Source organism: Orcinus orca, chromosome 4, assembly GCF_937001465.1.
Source record: "Orcinus orca chromosome 4, mOrcOrc1.1, whole genome shotgun sequence".
In the NCBI taxonomy this organism is placed as follows: Eukaryota; Metazoa; Chordata; class Mammalia; order Artiodactyla; family Delphinidae; genus Orcinus; species Orcinus orca.
In genome coordinates, this window is record NC_064562.1 from 68,039,638 (window position 1) to 68,053,674 (window position 14,037).

General features: G+C 35.6%; 1 protein-coding gene across 1 annotated transcript in view; it reads right to left on the bottom strand.

Moving 5' to 3' along the window:
* Nucleotides 1-1,026: 1,026 nt before the first annotated feature.
* Nucleotides 1,027-14,037, bottom strand: part of PRR27 (proline rich 27) — a 28,032-nt gene continuing 15,021 nt past the window's right edge. Inside the window, exons 16-17 of the mRNA XM_012532496.2 lie at nt 5,076-5,555; nt 1,027-1,032 (exon numbers count right to left, since the gene is read on the bottom strand). Of these exons, the coding sequence (XP_012387950.2) occupies nt 1,027-1,032; nt 5,076-5,555 (486 nt within the window). The remainder of the gene's footprint in view (nt 1,033-5,075; nt 5,556-14,037) is intronic.

Below are 14,037 nucleotides of genomic sequence, written 5' to 3' on the forward strand. Positions count from 1 at the left end.
GTCTCATGCCTGTCTCTGGGGTCTGCGCTGATAGCCGCGGCTCGCACCCTTCTCTGGAGCTCCTTTAAGCAGTGCTCTTAATCCCCTCTCCTCACGCACCAGGAAACAACGAGGCAAGAAAAAGTCTCTTGCCTCTTCGGCAGCGCCACACTTTTCCCCGGACTCCCTCCCGGCTAACCGTAGCACACTAGCCCCCTTCAGGCTGTGTTCACGCAGCCAGCCCCAGTCCTCTCCCTGGGATCTGACCTCCAAAGCCTGAGCCTCAGCTCCCAGCCCCCACCTGTCCCAGCGGGTGAGCTGACAAGTCTCTCGGGCTGGTGAGTGCTGGTCGGCACCGATCCTCTGTGCGGGAATCTCTCCGCTTTGCCCTCCGCACCCTTGTTGCTGTGCTCTCCTCCATGGCTCCGAAGCTTTCCCCCTCCGCCACCCACAGTCTCCGCCCATGAAGGGGCTTCCTAGTGTGTGGAAACCTTTCCTCCTTCATGGCTCCCTCCCACTGGTGCAGGTCCTGTCCCTATTCTTTTGTCTGTGTTTTTTCTTTTTTTCTTTTGCCCTACCCAGGTACGTGGGGAGTTTCTTGCCTTTGGGGAGGTCTGAGATCTTCTGCCAGTGTTCAGTAGGTGTTCTGTAGGAGTTGTTCCACGTGTAGATGTTTTTGTGGAGAGGAAGGTGATCTCCGTATCTAACTCTTCCGCCATCTTGAAGCTCTTCTGTGTTGTATTTTTTAGATGGGGTTTGTTCAAAAGAAAGGCGCATATTGCCATCACATGTTTAAATCTCTGACAATTATTATGTAGATATTTAGGAAGTAACCTTTTAAAACTGTGAATTGGAAAAATAATACACCATAAACTTCATTTCTCTATGAATTCAGTCCAATGAAAAAATATCACAAACCAACCAATATGGTCAGACTGATTTTTTAAAATTTTATTTTTTTTATTGAAGTATATTTTTAATATAACAGAATGGTAGTCTTTGGAAAGGAAAATAAATTTTTCTAGCTTTTACTGATTTCTCCACCAGTTATTCCTGAAAAGGGAAAAAAAAACATATTAGTTTTGTGTAAAACGTACCAAATGACTTGTATTATAGAGAATTTCTTTTGCTGCTTTATGATTTTAATGTTAAGGGACTATATTGAATGCTCATGTACAAATTCATGCTACAATTCAACGGCACATTTAAGAGAATCAAGCTTGTTTTCCTCTATCTTCTTGTAGATATTATGCATTCTTGTAACAATTTAAAAGTGCAATGTTAATTCATTGCTATGATTTATTTGCACATATGTATATATTATACAGAACTTTTTTGTGTATGAGTGTTGGGTTCAGATCAACAGTCTCCTAATACTGAATGACTTGAAGTAGAATTCCTTCTCTGCCTTAAGAGACTTTTCCAGAAAAGTAGTACTCTTTCCTTTATCTGTTGTGAATTAAGTAATTAATATAATAAGGAATGAAATGCAAATACTTATTGAAAATTGTTAAATTTACATAATATCTTGAACTAATTCCCTAATTAATATCCTTTTATCTTATATAAGAGTAAAACAAATAAAAAACCCAAAGAATATAGCAGTAGACAGGGTTTAACTCAACATTTAAGCCTTTTAATTTCCTTGGCAAAGCTGCTGTTAAGAGGCATCATCAACAATACTAAAGGCTATCAAGTTTGGTCTTCAATTCTACTTTAAGTACTGATGTCACCTCAGTAGAAATTCTGATTTGGCTGACAGTCAAATAAAGCCTTGCCATTTTCCTGTCCAGTGAATGTTTATAACAGTAAAATTGGAACAGCTTTACAAAGGGATAAAGGAATAAGAGCTTGGAATGAGTGTAACCAATGAGCTAGTTGACCAGTGCCTTTCTTCCCAGGACAGTGTGTAATGACAAGTGGGGGGCAAGGCTGGTGCAGGGGAGGAGGTGGGGACAGGAGATTTGAGATCTAAATTGTCTCTTTGTTTATTTGTTTTCTAAAGCAGTGGTTCTCAGTGTGGGGTAAGAATGGCAGTTGAATAAATAACATAGAAAATGATCTGTGAGAACTTTAACAATGGTTTCTTTCACCCATAACTCAACCCCTTTCCCCCTATGGAAGTTTCTTCCCTATATTGACCTCTATTATTTTAGGATATTCAAGTCATAAGCCATATGGATCAATGTCAGGAAGAACTGTCCAAAAGTTGCCTGAGTTTCTTACACAGGGTATGTGTTCCTAATTTCAGAGATCTTAGGCACAGACTGGCAGTACCTCTCCATACCCCACTTTCTGAATTTCATATAGTAAAAATATATTCAAAAGTGGGTTCAGAAGATGACATCTATATAATTCATCATTTTAAAATCTCATGATCATGTATGACTTACAGAAACAAATGCATGGTACTCTTTTCTCTTGAAAATTTCATTTTTTTACCTAAAAAACAAAACAAAACAAACAACAAAATGATAAAATGTACTTCATTTCCTAGTATTAGACCTATCTTTTCTGGGTAATCTTTATTCCTTAAGAAGTTGTGCCCTGGTGATTTCTTCATAACTCATATTTAGAATACTCTAAGCCATCAGACTTAGCTTTTGGAAACAAAGAACTGGTCAAATTACTCAATGAAGGTCCTTTATAAATTCCTTTGGCTACAGGAAACAGTCTAAGATATTTAACAGTGTTTTCAAGGCCCTTTTTTATCAATTTCTTTTTATCCATACTTTCTTAAATTTCTCTCTACCTTCGTGTGAGTCATGAAGAACTACAAGTATGTATATACTGGTAGAAGGAGAGTGTTTTGTGTCAAAGAAACCTACTGAAGAAACATGTTAATGTGTGGAATATTGGAGAATAATGATGGCTCTTCAGACTTCTCTGGAGCAGTTCCAAGCAACCATTTAACTTGATTCTCATCCCTATCAGAACAAGGGAACAAGAAGAAAAGTTGGTACCCCCTTCTAGGAAACAACTACTAGGAGTATTCAATTAGTAACAATATACTTTAGAAATTATTCACTGTTGGGTTTAAGCTCTCATTTGTTTTCAGCCTGTGCCCAGGGTTCAGAGTATCTTTGAAGTACTTTGGAATCCCACTTTCCCCTTTATAAAATAGGCACATTTACTAAAACTTGGGGACAAAGTGCTTCTAAATATTTTTCAAAAAATCATTGTTTTAAAAAAGTTCAGAGAACTGTTCTTTAGGTCAATATGAGTAAGAGAAACTGCCTGAAACAAATTTTAAAAATAACAAAAATATGAGAAGCAACAGTTTCTCAAGATCTAAACATCAAGTTATGAAGGACACCAATCCCTAAGAGACAGGAAGCAAAGGAGATGAACCCTATGATTGTCCTATCTTACTGCCTGGATTGTTTCCAGGACTTAGTGAAGGGAGATGGACCTGGGTGCCCAGGAAGACCAAGATAGCTGAAATTCACAGGGCAGAGAATCTGAAGGAAAACGGGGGACAAAGACATAGATACAAAGATCTAAAAAGGTTAGCCTATGTCCATAGCAGCATTATTTACAATAGCCAAGATATGGAAACAATGCACATGTCCATCAATAGATGAATGGATAAAGATGTGATACATATACACACACACAATTGAATATTACTCAGGCATAATCAAGAATGAAATTCTCCCATCTGCAACAACGTGAATGGATGTAGGAGTATTATGCTTAGTGAAATAAGTCAGACAGAGAAAGACAAATATCTGTGTTATCACTTATATATGGGATCTAAAAATTAAAACGAATGTATATAACAAAACAGAAAAAGACTTACAATTATAGAGAACAAACTAGTGGTTATCAGTGGGGAGAAGGAAGCTAGGAGGGACAAGATAGGGGTATGGAAAAAAAAAAGATAGGGGTATGGTATTAGGAGATATAAACTCCTATGTATAAAATAGATAAGCAACAAAAATATATTGTACAGCACAGGGAAATATAGCCACTGTTTTGTAATAACTTTTTTTCTTTCAACTTTTTTTTCTTATTAGTTATCTATTTTATACATATTAGTGTATATGGAGTATAATCTATAAAAATATCAAATCACTATGATGTATACCTAAAACTAATATATCGTAAATCAACTATACTTTAATATAAATAAATTAAATAATAAATAAATAAATATGTTATCCTAAGGTTTTCAACCAAGTATATATTATTCACATGAAGATACTACCTCAGGTCAGGTAAAGAACCACCTGAAAGGACAAAATGAAACAATATCTAGTGCTCGCACAGAGCAGGAAAAAGTTTTTGATCACACAAGCCAGAGTAAAAAAAGCTCAGATTTCACAGGGCACTCAGAATAGCTTGATCTCTGCAATGGGAAAAATTAACCTTAGATCAAAATGTTTCTCTGTTCCTGTTTACTAAATGTGAAAATCACAGTAACCTAATGGTATCCTAAAATAAAACTTTCTCCTAATGTCAGAAACAAGGCAGGGCTGTCCATCTAATCCTTTTTATTGAATATTGCAATTTAAGCCAGTACAGTATTCAATATATAATTGGATATAAATAAATGGCATCAAGTTTGGAAATTAAAATGTTCATCAGCAAATAAATGGGTAAAAATTTATGATACATCTATATAATCTAATACTACTTTCCAAAAAAATAAAAAAACTGAACTATTGATATGCATAACTACATGGATAAATCTCAAAATAATTGTGCTGAGTGAAAGAAACCAGACACAAAAAAGTATATACAGTATGATTCTACCTATATAAAATTCTGGAAAATGCAAACCAATCTGTACTGACAGAAAATAGATCAAGGACAGGAAAAAAGGGGAGGGTGGGAATATTAAAAAAAAAACAGGAGGAACCTTCTGGCTGTGGTGGATATATTCATTATCCTGGTGATTTTTTTCATGGGTGTGTATATATATGTAAAAACTTACCAAAGTATACACTTTCAATATTGGTATGACATTGTGTCTCAGTAAAGCTGTACAAAATATTTCAGCTGATACAGTATATATTTGCTTGTGGAGAGACTGTTTCTTTCCTGCTCCTACACCTCTCATGCATCACAGGAGTAAGACTGAGGCAACCCACCTGGTCAAGAGAAATAGAGGACTGAGGTCCTGGGGCAGCTGCTGCAATTTCTGCTTCATCAGGCTCTGTCACAGCAGGTGGCTCAGTCTCTGGGATAGAAGGTGGGTTTGTAGTAGGTGGGGCAAGAGACTTAAGTACATATGGATCGGCTGCAGTAGGTGCAGCTGTATCAGGTGGGAAATAAGGTCCCATAGGTCTTTTTGAGGGAGGAAGAAGGCGGAAAGCCCAAGGAGGGGGCGGATGATGGGACAACCAAGAAGGTATGGGAAAACTAGAAATGTGGTAGAGGAGGGCTCCAGGAGCAGTGAGAACCCAGGGATATGAGGGTACCCCGGCATCACGGTCAGGATTCCCAGGGTAATTGGGGAACTTATTCCTTGTAGGATAGACAGGAGGAGTGAAATCACTGTCTGGTATGGGATAAGGAATATTCAGAGTTGGGTTAACTGGGTAAGGACTGTCAGGATTGCCGCTGTAATCCTAAACGAGAGCAAAGAAGTCAGTTAAAGTTATTACCTCTATCTTATCGCTACATTACTTATGTTATGACTGTGATGATGTACAATGAGTAAAGGTTATTTTTTAAAGAATTCCAATTTAGTCTCATTCTCAAGGCTAATGTGCTTGCATCACTTACAAAATAAGAACTAATCATTTCTGAAGAAAATGGAATAAACTTCAATGTAAAAGGAAATATTTTGTGTGTCAGTGAACTGGAGTGTTATAAACTAAACAATATGCCAGCTAGGCCAGGACAACAATAGAAGAAAAGAAGATGCACAGTGTAGGATCAGTCCTTCCAAGCCTCTTTATCTGCACAGCACGCCTAGCTGGATACCTTCAGGACCCGCTGAGTCTCTAAAGTGCCCCCAAGGGTGCATTCACTTAGTTATATCTTTTCTAGCTGTCCTTCTGAATTCCTCCCACCCTTCCTCAAAGCTTCTACTCCTTCAAGGCTAGGCATCTTAAATTGTTATTAAGAAGGAAAGCAGACTGGATGTGGATGATGACTGTTGGCTTTTTTTTTTTTTCCAATTGAGATATAATTGGCTATGGTTAACAATACCATATTGTGTGTTTAACAGTTGCTAAGAGAGCAGATCTTAAAAGTTCTCATCATGAGAAAAAAGTGTAACTGTACGTGGTGATGGATGTTAACTAATTGTGATGATCATTTCACAATATGTATTATGGGCTTTTCATATTTAATTTTCCCGATAGTGTTTTAAATGAGAAAATTCTAAATATTACTAATGCATTTACTATTACATTTCACATGATTATTTTTTGGTAGAAGGACCTCCTCATTTTCCTTTAATTTCTCTAGCTTTGTCTATTACATGTATGTAAAACTGTCAGGGAGCTCCAAGGTCACAACATTATGTAAGAATTTATAGAAAATTAAGACATTTCTTAGTCTCACACACATGAAGTTTTATTTCCTATTATAACTTTGTCAGTTTTCTGAGCAAATTTGGTATGCATTTGTTTATATATTAAGACTCTAGATTCTTTGATTCATTGCATAGCCCAATTATAATCCAAGAAAGTAAAAATTTATATAACATAAATATCATTTAAAATATAATAAGCCATATTTAATATTTCTTATCATATGTTTATTTTAATGGTAACTGGTTGATGGAGCTATTTTCTTTTCATGTATTCCAAGTTAACCTGTCAGTAACATGCACTATTGATAAACATAGACCCAATTTTCATATTTGTTGGAAATTACTGCCTTTTTTTAATCAGCAATACATTTCTATGATATAAAACTTTATTTATATAATTTTCATTTAAAAGTATTTACCTAATGAAGTGGCAGTGAAATTGGGCAGGATATCAATATGAATAAAAAATTACAATATGTGTGAATATAAATATGCTCATCCTTATAGATGCATTTTTAAATGAGACCATCACAGCAAGAAAAGATAACATGTTATGAAATTATTTAGCTTTTCATGGAAAAACTTAATAATACTGAATTATTTAATGTTATTAGACAGAAAATGCTATTTTAAAAAGAAAATTAATAATATAAAATATATTTCTTAAAATATATTTATATTTCTTAAAATATAAACAAATATAGATATATTTTACCTCTCCACTGGATGAGACAAAATTCTAAAACAACAAAGAAAACAAAGTTGGTTTTAAGTTTCAGACCCCTGAAAAAAATCTTTCTTTAGATCTCTACTGGCATTCAGAGTGACTATAACTGCCAAAACTCTGTGAGTAATGTAGAATTTTCTTTCTTAAGCAATATAGTTGTTTACCTTGCTTACCTATGACTGTGTAGACCCAGTCCTGTTATTCTAAATACCTTATTACAAAGTAGATCGGCAATGACTGATTTTAATGTCCTACTGGTTCCAGTGTTTCTACACTCTCTTTAAATTTTCTTGTTCATAACTGTTTACAAATACTTAGGTACAGGGAACCAAGTGTTTTGATTAATTCTTTGGCTAGTGACTTATTTACACCAGATATTTACATTAGATCATCATTTAGGTTTATCACAAAATCCCTAGGGACTAAACAAGGCTTTGCAATATAACTTCTCAATGAATATAGATTTTTCCTCAGTAGCTTTGGGATATTTTGTTTTTCTTGATAGATTTTCAAGAATTAAAAAAAGAAAAAGAGTGCCTCCTCTGTGCTGTCCACATGCTAGATCTTAGGTATTGGAAAGAACAGAGAAGGTTTCTTTGCTTGTGTTTGGGTTACTGTTTCCCAGCTATCAAGCTTCTTCATTAAAATTTAATATTGTGTATCATATTCTTTCCAATTTTAGGTTGGTTTCCTGAATTACTGAGATAAAATATTTGCTCCTGGATCATATTGTCACCTGAAGGTATGATGCATAATACACAAGTGATAGATGTTCCAGAGTGTTCACAGAGACAAATGTCAATGATTCATACTGTGACCAGAGAGCCCTAGATTCTTATGATTAAAATCTTAACTCTTATAAGAAATTCAAAGTAGTATCTCATTGTTTTCATTTAAAAAATTATTTTCAAAACCTTTCTACTTCTTCTCCATATATCTAATGGTATTTGGTTCAAACTGCACACATCCAGATCATATCTCTTGGCCTTTCCTTGCTAGATTGTCATGTTTATCTACTGCATGCTTGTGGATAGATACCAGTATCATTTTCTTAGCATGCTCCTGTCATCAGAATTGAGGCAAAAATGACAAAGAACTAAAAAAATTCTAATATATGTCAAGTGATGAATGTTTTAGTGTCCTGCGTCATGATAATTTATGAGTATTTGCTGCACAGAAGTCATTTAGCATTTTGGGACATACTCCTCCTGCTGGTAATTCCTAGGTCATGCTTTCTTCTGCTCTAATCTTTAATACAGGCAAAGCCTTCCCAGATTAATCTCTTAGTTTGCTGAAGTAAACTTAGTACAGTATTGTCATAAAATTTCATAGAGGCATGAGGAGGAAACCTGGGTATAGCAAAAATTTTATCACACTCTAAAGGGAGTACACTTACTTAATGCTTCTGCTCATTTAAAAGAAATAAAGACCTTACAGTAAATATGTTTAACACAAATATATTTATACTCCACAAATATTTTTCTATCAAATAAGAAGAGATTAATAGCATTAATATTTTAACAGCAATAGTTGTCACAAAATTGCCTTGTAAAAAATCAGAGAGTTTTAAAATGTAAAATATACTTTAAGGTAAAAACAAATACATTTATACACAGATGAAAAAAAAGTTTTACCTCATCAATGAAGTAGAAACACTTCTAAAACAAAAGGAAAAATATTAATTGACTATGGTTATTCATTTGAAAACATCTGTACCCGGATTTTATTACTGAAGAATTTGTACAACTGTATTATTAATATAGTTAATTTCTTCTTGAAATATAAATCGCTAGTATAAATTAGTTGTTTATTATTGTTATCATCATTATATTTTTTTAACATAGACCATTGTCTCAGGAAATTTTATATTGGCTGATAGATTTCGGTTTGTAATTTTCTACATGTACATAAATCTTACCATCTGAAAAATCATTCAGTCTTTTTCATATATCTTGTTTTGCTGTTCTCTTTCACCTTTCAGGTTTTGTTTGCATTTGTGTTTGTGTTTGTCTGTATGTATGTGGTTCATAGCCACCTCTTAACAGTTGCAGAAGGAACATATGTCCAGTTGTTTTCCAGTTAAGCTTCAATATCTTTTATGAATTTCTCACAGATTATACAACAGAGTATGAGATAAGAATGACAAGATAGTGTAGGAAACTCATCATTTACTATTTTAACAATTAGAGTTTAAGTCAGGTGATTTTAGGAGATTGGAAAATATCTTGAAATTTTCACAGGGTGATAATTAGTAGTATCAGTCAATAATCTGATAATAATAGTTAATAATATCAAGTAGCATTTGAGCTCCTACTATATCATAGGTGCTCTGTTAAGTACTTTACATAATTATCATATTTAATCTTCAAAGCCATCCTATGGAGTAGATGTCATAATTTTCTCTTTTTCCAAAAGAGGATATTTAGCTCACTTGTTGGCTAGGATTAAGAATTTTCCACCAGCTATTTCTTACATTAGAGGCTCATCTATTTATAATACACTGGTAGTCATTATGTCCATTTACTTTAACTCCATCAAGTATTCCTTGTGACTCTACATAAATACCTCCAGCAGTGGGACTTCACTGCCAGAGGAAGCCTAATCCAGTTTTCTATAATTTGAAGACATAACCAGTGAAGATCATCTTCATGGAATTCTGGTTCCCTTTAATTTTATCTTTCTCCAGCCCACTGCATTTCTGAATTCACTTCTTCTCCTTGTTGTTTATTCATTTTCAGATTACACAACTTTTTAAATTCAGATTTTTAAAAATTTCTTTTGAAAAGTTTGGCACAGCAAACCACATGTCCATTAACATATCTCTCTGCTGCATCATTATCAACACTATAATAATTTATACCATTAACACGAATCCCTGTCTATAATTACTTGATGGGTATATTATTGCTGTAATTTAAAAAGTCCATTTGCTCACCCTTGCAGAAGCGACACACACAATGCAGGCCCAAAATAAAAGCTTCATTTTGATTGACCCTATGAACATTAATATTATAAATTGTTTGTTTCAGAAAATATACAATGTATTTTGTGCTTCTCTTCTAGAGAGTTACAAAAGAATGTATGGCTTTATTAGTCTGACTAGGAAGACCCTTCACATAAAATCTGGTCCCGCTATTTAACTATTGTCAGCATTACCTAACATAAATGACATCAAAGCCCAAACTATGTTTTTTGGCAGATGTCTTTCAACAACTAATTGGCTTCTGGCTAAACTTCCTTAAGTGGAAGTCACCTCATTTACTTACCTAGGGATACACTTTGCAATTAATTTGTCTTGGAGGGCTTACCAGGAAATAAAATTGCTTAAAAGTAGCCATTCTATGGGTGCTTTATTGAGATTTTCTTTTTATAGCTTCACTGGGAGATTGGTATCACCTACTGGGAAACATTTCAGGTCCTAAAGGTGTTTTCACCATGTGCTATGACATAAAAATTTAGGAGCTATGATAAATGCTATGCTCCAGCTTAATCTATTGTAATAAAATATTAGGTCTGAAATATATGGAATATATGGAATTCATCCAAATACCAGATAATGTTTTAACACTGGGGACTCAAGTGAAGCTCTGCTTACACGTTACCCCTAATATTGCTTACATTTTAACTTGGGAAGCTAACCATATAGAGAGAGTTTCAGAAGTCAATTGAGTATGTCTGTCTAATATTGGGGGACAGAAATTTAGAGCTGAAGTTATCTAGATAATTAGGAGTTGATTTTATCAGCTGATTGTTATGTGGCAATTAAAATGTTTAAAGTGGATAACATATTTTGGAAAAAATATGTTGAATTTGAAAAGAAGTGGCTGAGGTCAGAGCCCTAGAGAACATCAATGTTTGTGCAGGAGAAAGAAAAGAAGTCCTGCAAAATACCTATAAAAAGTAGCTAGATAAAGACCGTTATAAGAATTACCAGGGGGCTTCCCTGGTGGTGCAGTGGTTGAGAGTCCGCCTGCCAATGCAGAGAATGCCGATGCCTGCCGCCTGCCGATGCACCGGGTTCGTGCCCCCGTCTGGGAAGATCCCACATGTCGCAGAGTGGCTGGGCCCGTGAGCCATGACCGCTGAGCCTGCGTGTCCGGAGCCTGTGCTCCACAACGGAAAAATTACCAGGAAGTAAATATCAACAGGTCCAAATAGAATGATGCCCCTAGGGACAACTTATTCTTCTTCTACTAAAATTTCCTCATCTGCAAGTTATAATATTAATAGCTATTAGAAATATAAGAGTACCAGTACCATACTGTCTTGATTACTGTAGCTTTGTAGTATAGTCTGAAGTCAGGATAGAAAGCCCAGAGATAAACCCACGCACATATTGTCACCTTATCTTTGATAAAGGAGGCAGGAATGTACAGTGGAAAAAGGACAGCTCATCAATAAGTGGTTCTGGGAAAACTGGACATGTATATGTAAAAGGTACATGTAAAAGTATGAGATTAGATCACTCCCTAACACCATACACAAAAATAAGCTCAAAATGGATTAAAGACCTAAATATAAGGCCAGAAACTATCAAACTCTTAGAGGAAAACATAGGCAGAACACTCCATGACATAAATCACAGCAAGATCCTTTTTGACCCACATCCTAGAGAAATGGAAATAAAAACAAAAATAAACAAATGGGACCTAATGAAACTTAAAGGCTTTTGCACAGCAAAGGAAACCATAAACAAGACCAAAAGACAACCCCCAGAATGGGAGAAAATATTTGCAAATAAAGCAACTGACAAAGGATTAATTTCCAAAATTTACAAGTAGCTCATGTAGCTCAATAACAAAAAAACAAACAACCCAATCCAAAAATGGGCAGAAGACCTAAATAGACATTTCTCCAAAGAAGATATACAGACTGCCAACAAACATATGAAAGAATGCTCAACATCATTAATCATTAGAGAAATGCAAATCAAAACTACAATGAGATATCATCTCACACCAGTCAGAATGGCCATCATCAAAAAATCTAGAAACAATAAATGCTGGAAAGGGTGTGGAGAAGAGGGAACACTCTTGCACTGCTGGTGGGAGAACAGTATGGAGGTTCCTTAAAAAACTACAAATAGAACTACCATATAACCCAGCAATCTCACTACTGGGCATATACCCTGAGAAAACCATAATTCAAAAAGAGTCATACACCAAAATGTTCATTGCAGCTCTATTTACAATAACCTGGAGATGGAAACAACCTAAGTGCCCATCATCAGATGAATGGATAAAGAAGATGTGGCACATATATACAATGGAATATTACTCAGCCATAAAAAGAAACGAAATTGAGCTATTTGTAATGAGGTGGATAGACCTAGAGTCTGTCATACAGAGTGAAGTAAGTCAGAAAGAGAAAGACAAGTACCGTATGCTAACACATATATATGGAATTTAAGAAAAAAAAATGTCATGAAGAACCTAGGGGTAAGACAGGAATAAAGACACAGACCTACTAGAGAACGGACTTGAGTATATGGGGAGGGGGAAGGGTGAGCTGCGACAAAGCGAGAGGCATGGACATATATACACTACCAAAGGTAAGGTAGATAGCTAGTGGGAAGCAGCCGCATAGCACAGGGAGATCAGCTCGGTGCTTTGTGACCGCCTGGAGGAGTGGGATAGGGAGGGTGGGAGGGAGGGAGATGCAAGAGGGAAGAGATATGGGAACATATGTACATGTATAACTGATTCACTTTGTTATAAAGCAGAAACTAACACACCATTGTAAAGCAATTATACCCCAATAAAGATGTTAAAAAATATATATATATTTAAATGTATTGAGCACAATAATTTTAATGACCCTTATATGTACACTAAAGGCCGCACATAACACATAAAAAACCTTTACTGGATCATAAATGTGGCCTATATTAAATTAATATGGCAGACGTAATAAACATTAATCTATTCTAAAAAAAAAGAAATATGAGTAATATTAATAATTGTAAGGATAATTGAGACAAATATATAAATTACCCTGCACATAGCTGTTCAAATTGTTTTAGATATGATAATCATCATTATTACTTTGCCCCACTGAACATCATTGAAAAGGATAGATTACAGAGGAAATTTTTTTTTTTTGTGTGTGGTACGCGGGCCTCTCGCTGTTGTGGTCTCTCCCATTTCGGAGCACAGGCTCTGGACGCGCAGGCTCTAGACGCACAGGCTCACCGGCCATGGCTCACGGGCCCAGCCGCTCCATGGCATGTGGTATCCTCCAGGACCGGGGCACGATCCCGTGTCCCCTCCATCGGCAGGTGGACTCTCAACCACTGCGCCACCAGGAAAGCCCACAGAGTAAATTTTAAAAAGCACCAAAAGAGCTGTTAGCTTTGAACTAGAGGAAGATCACCACATCCCTTGAGACTTGAAGGAGACAGTTAAAGTTACGTTCAGAGTTAGATCAAGTTATTGAAGTGTCATACTAGGGAGGTGGATAGTGTTTAGGCTTGATGGACAAAATACTTGTCAATAAAGTAGAAAGGCAAATATTTTTCCAGTGAGATTTTTTCCAGGGAGTGTTGAAGAAGGCTGCTAACTCTAATGCCAACAAGACAAAGTTTGATAAGTAGTCTTTGGTGACCAACAATGTTAAAAAACAAACTTACTTTAGTGCTCAGCTCCTTGCATGGAGTGGCAATAGAAATTTAGTTCCTGGTTGGGTGTTTTCCAGTAGGATTAAGTACAGAGGTGCAAAGAGTTACATGAGTTATCAAGATGATATTTTAAAAAATCAAGGGTGAATTCTGAGCTGTGCAAGAAAGGAAGTGAGGCGAATAAGAAATAGAGAAAATGGAATGTAATAAGAGTGTTAAGGGATG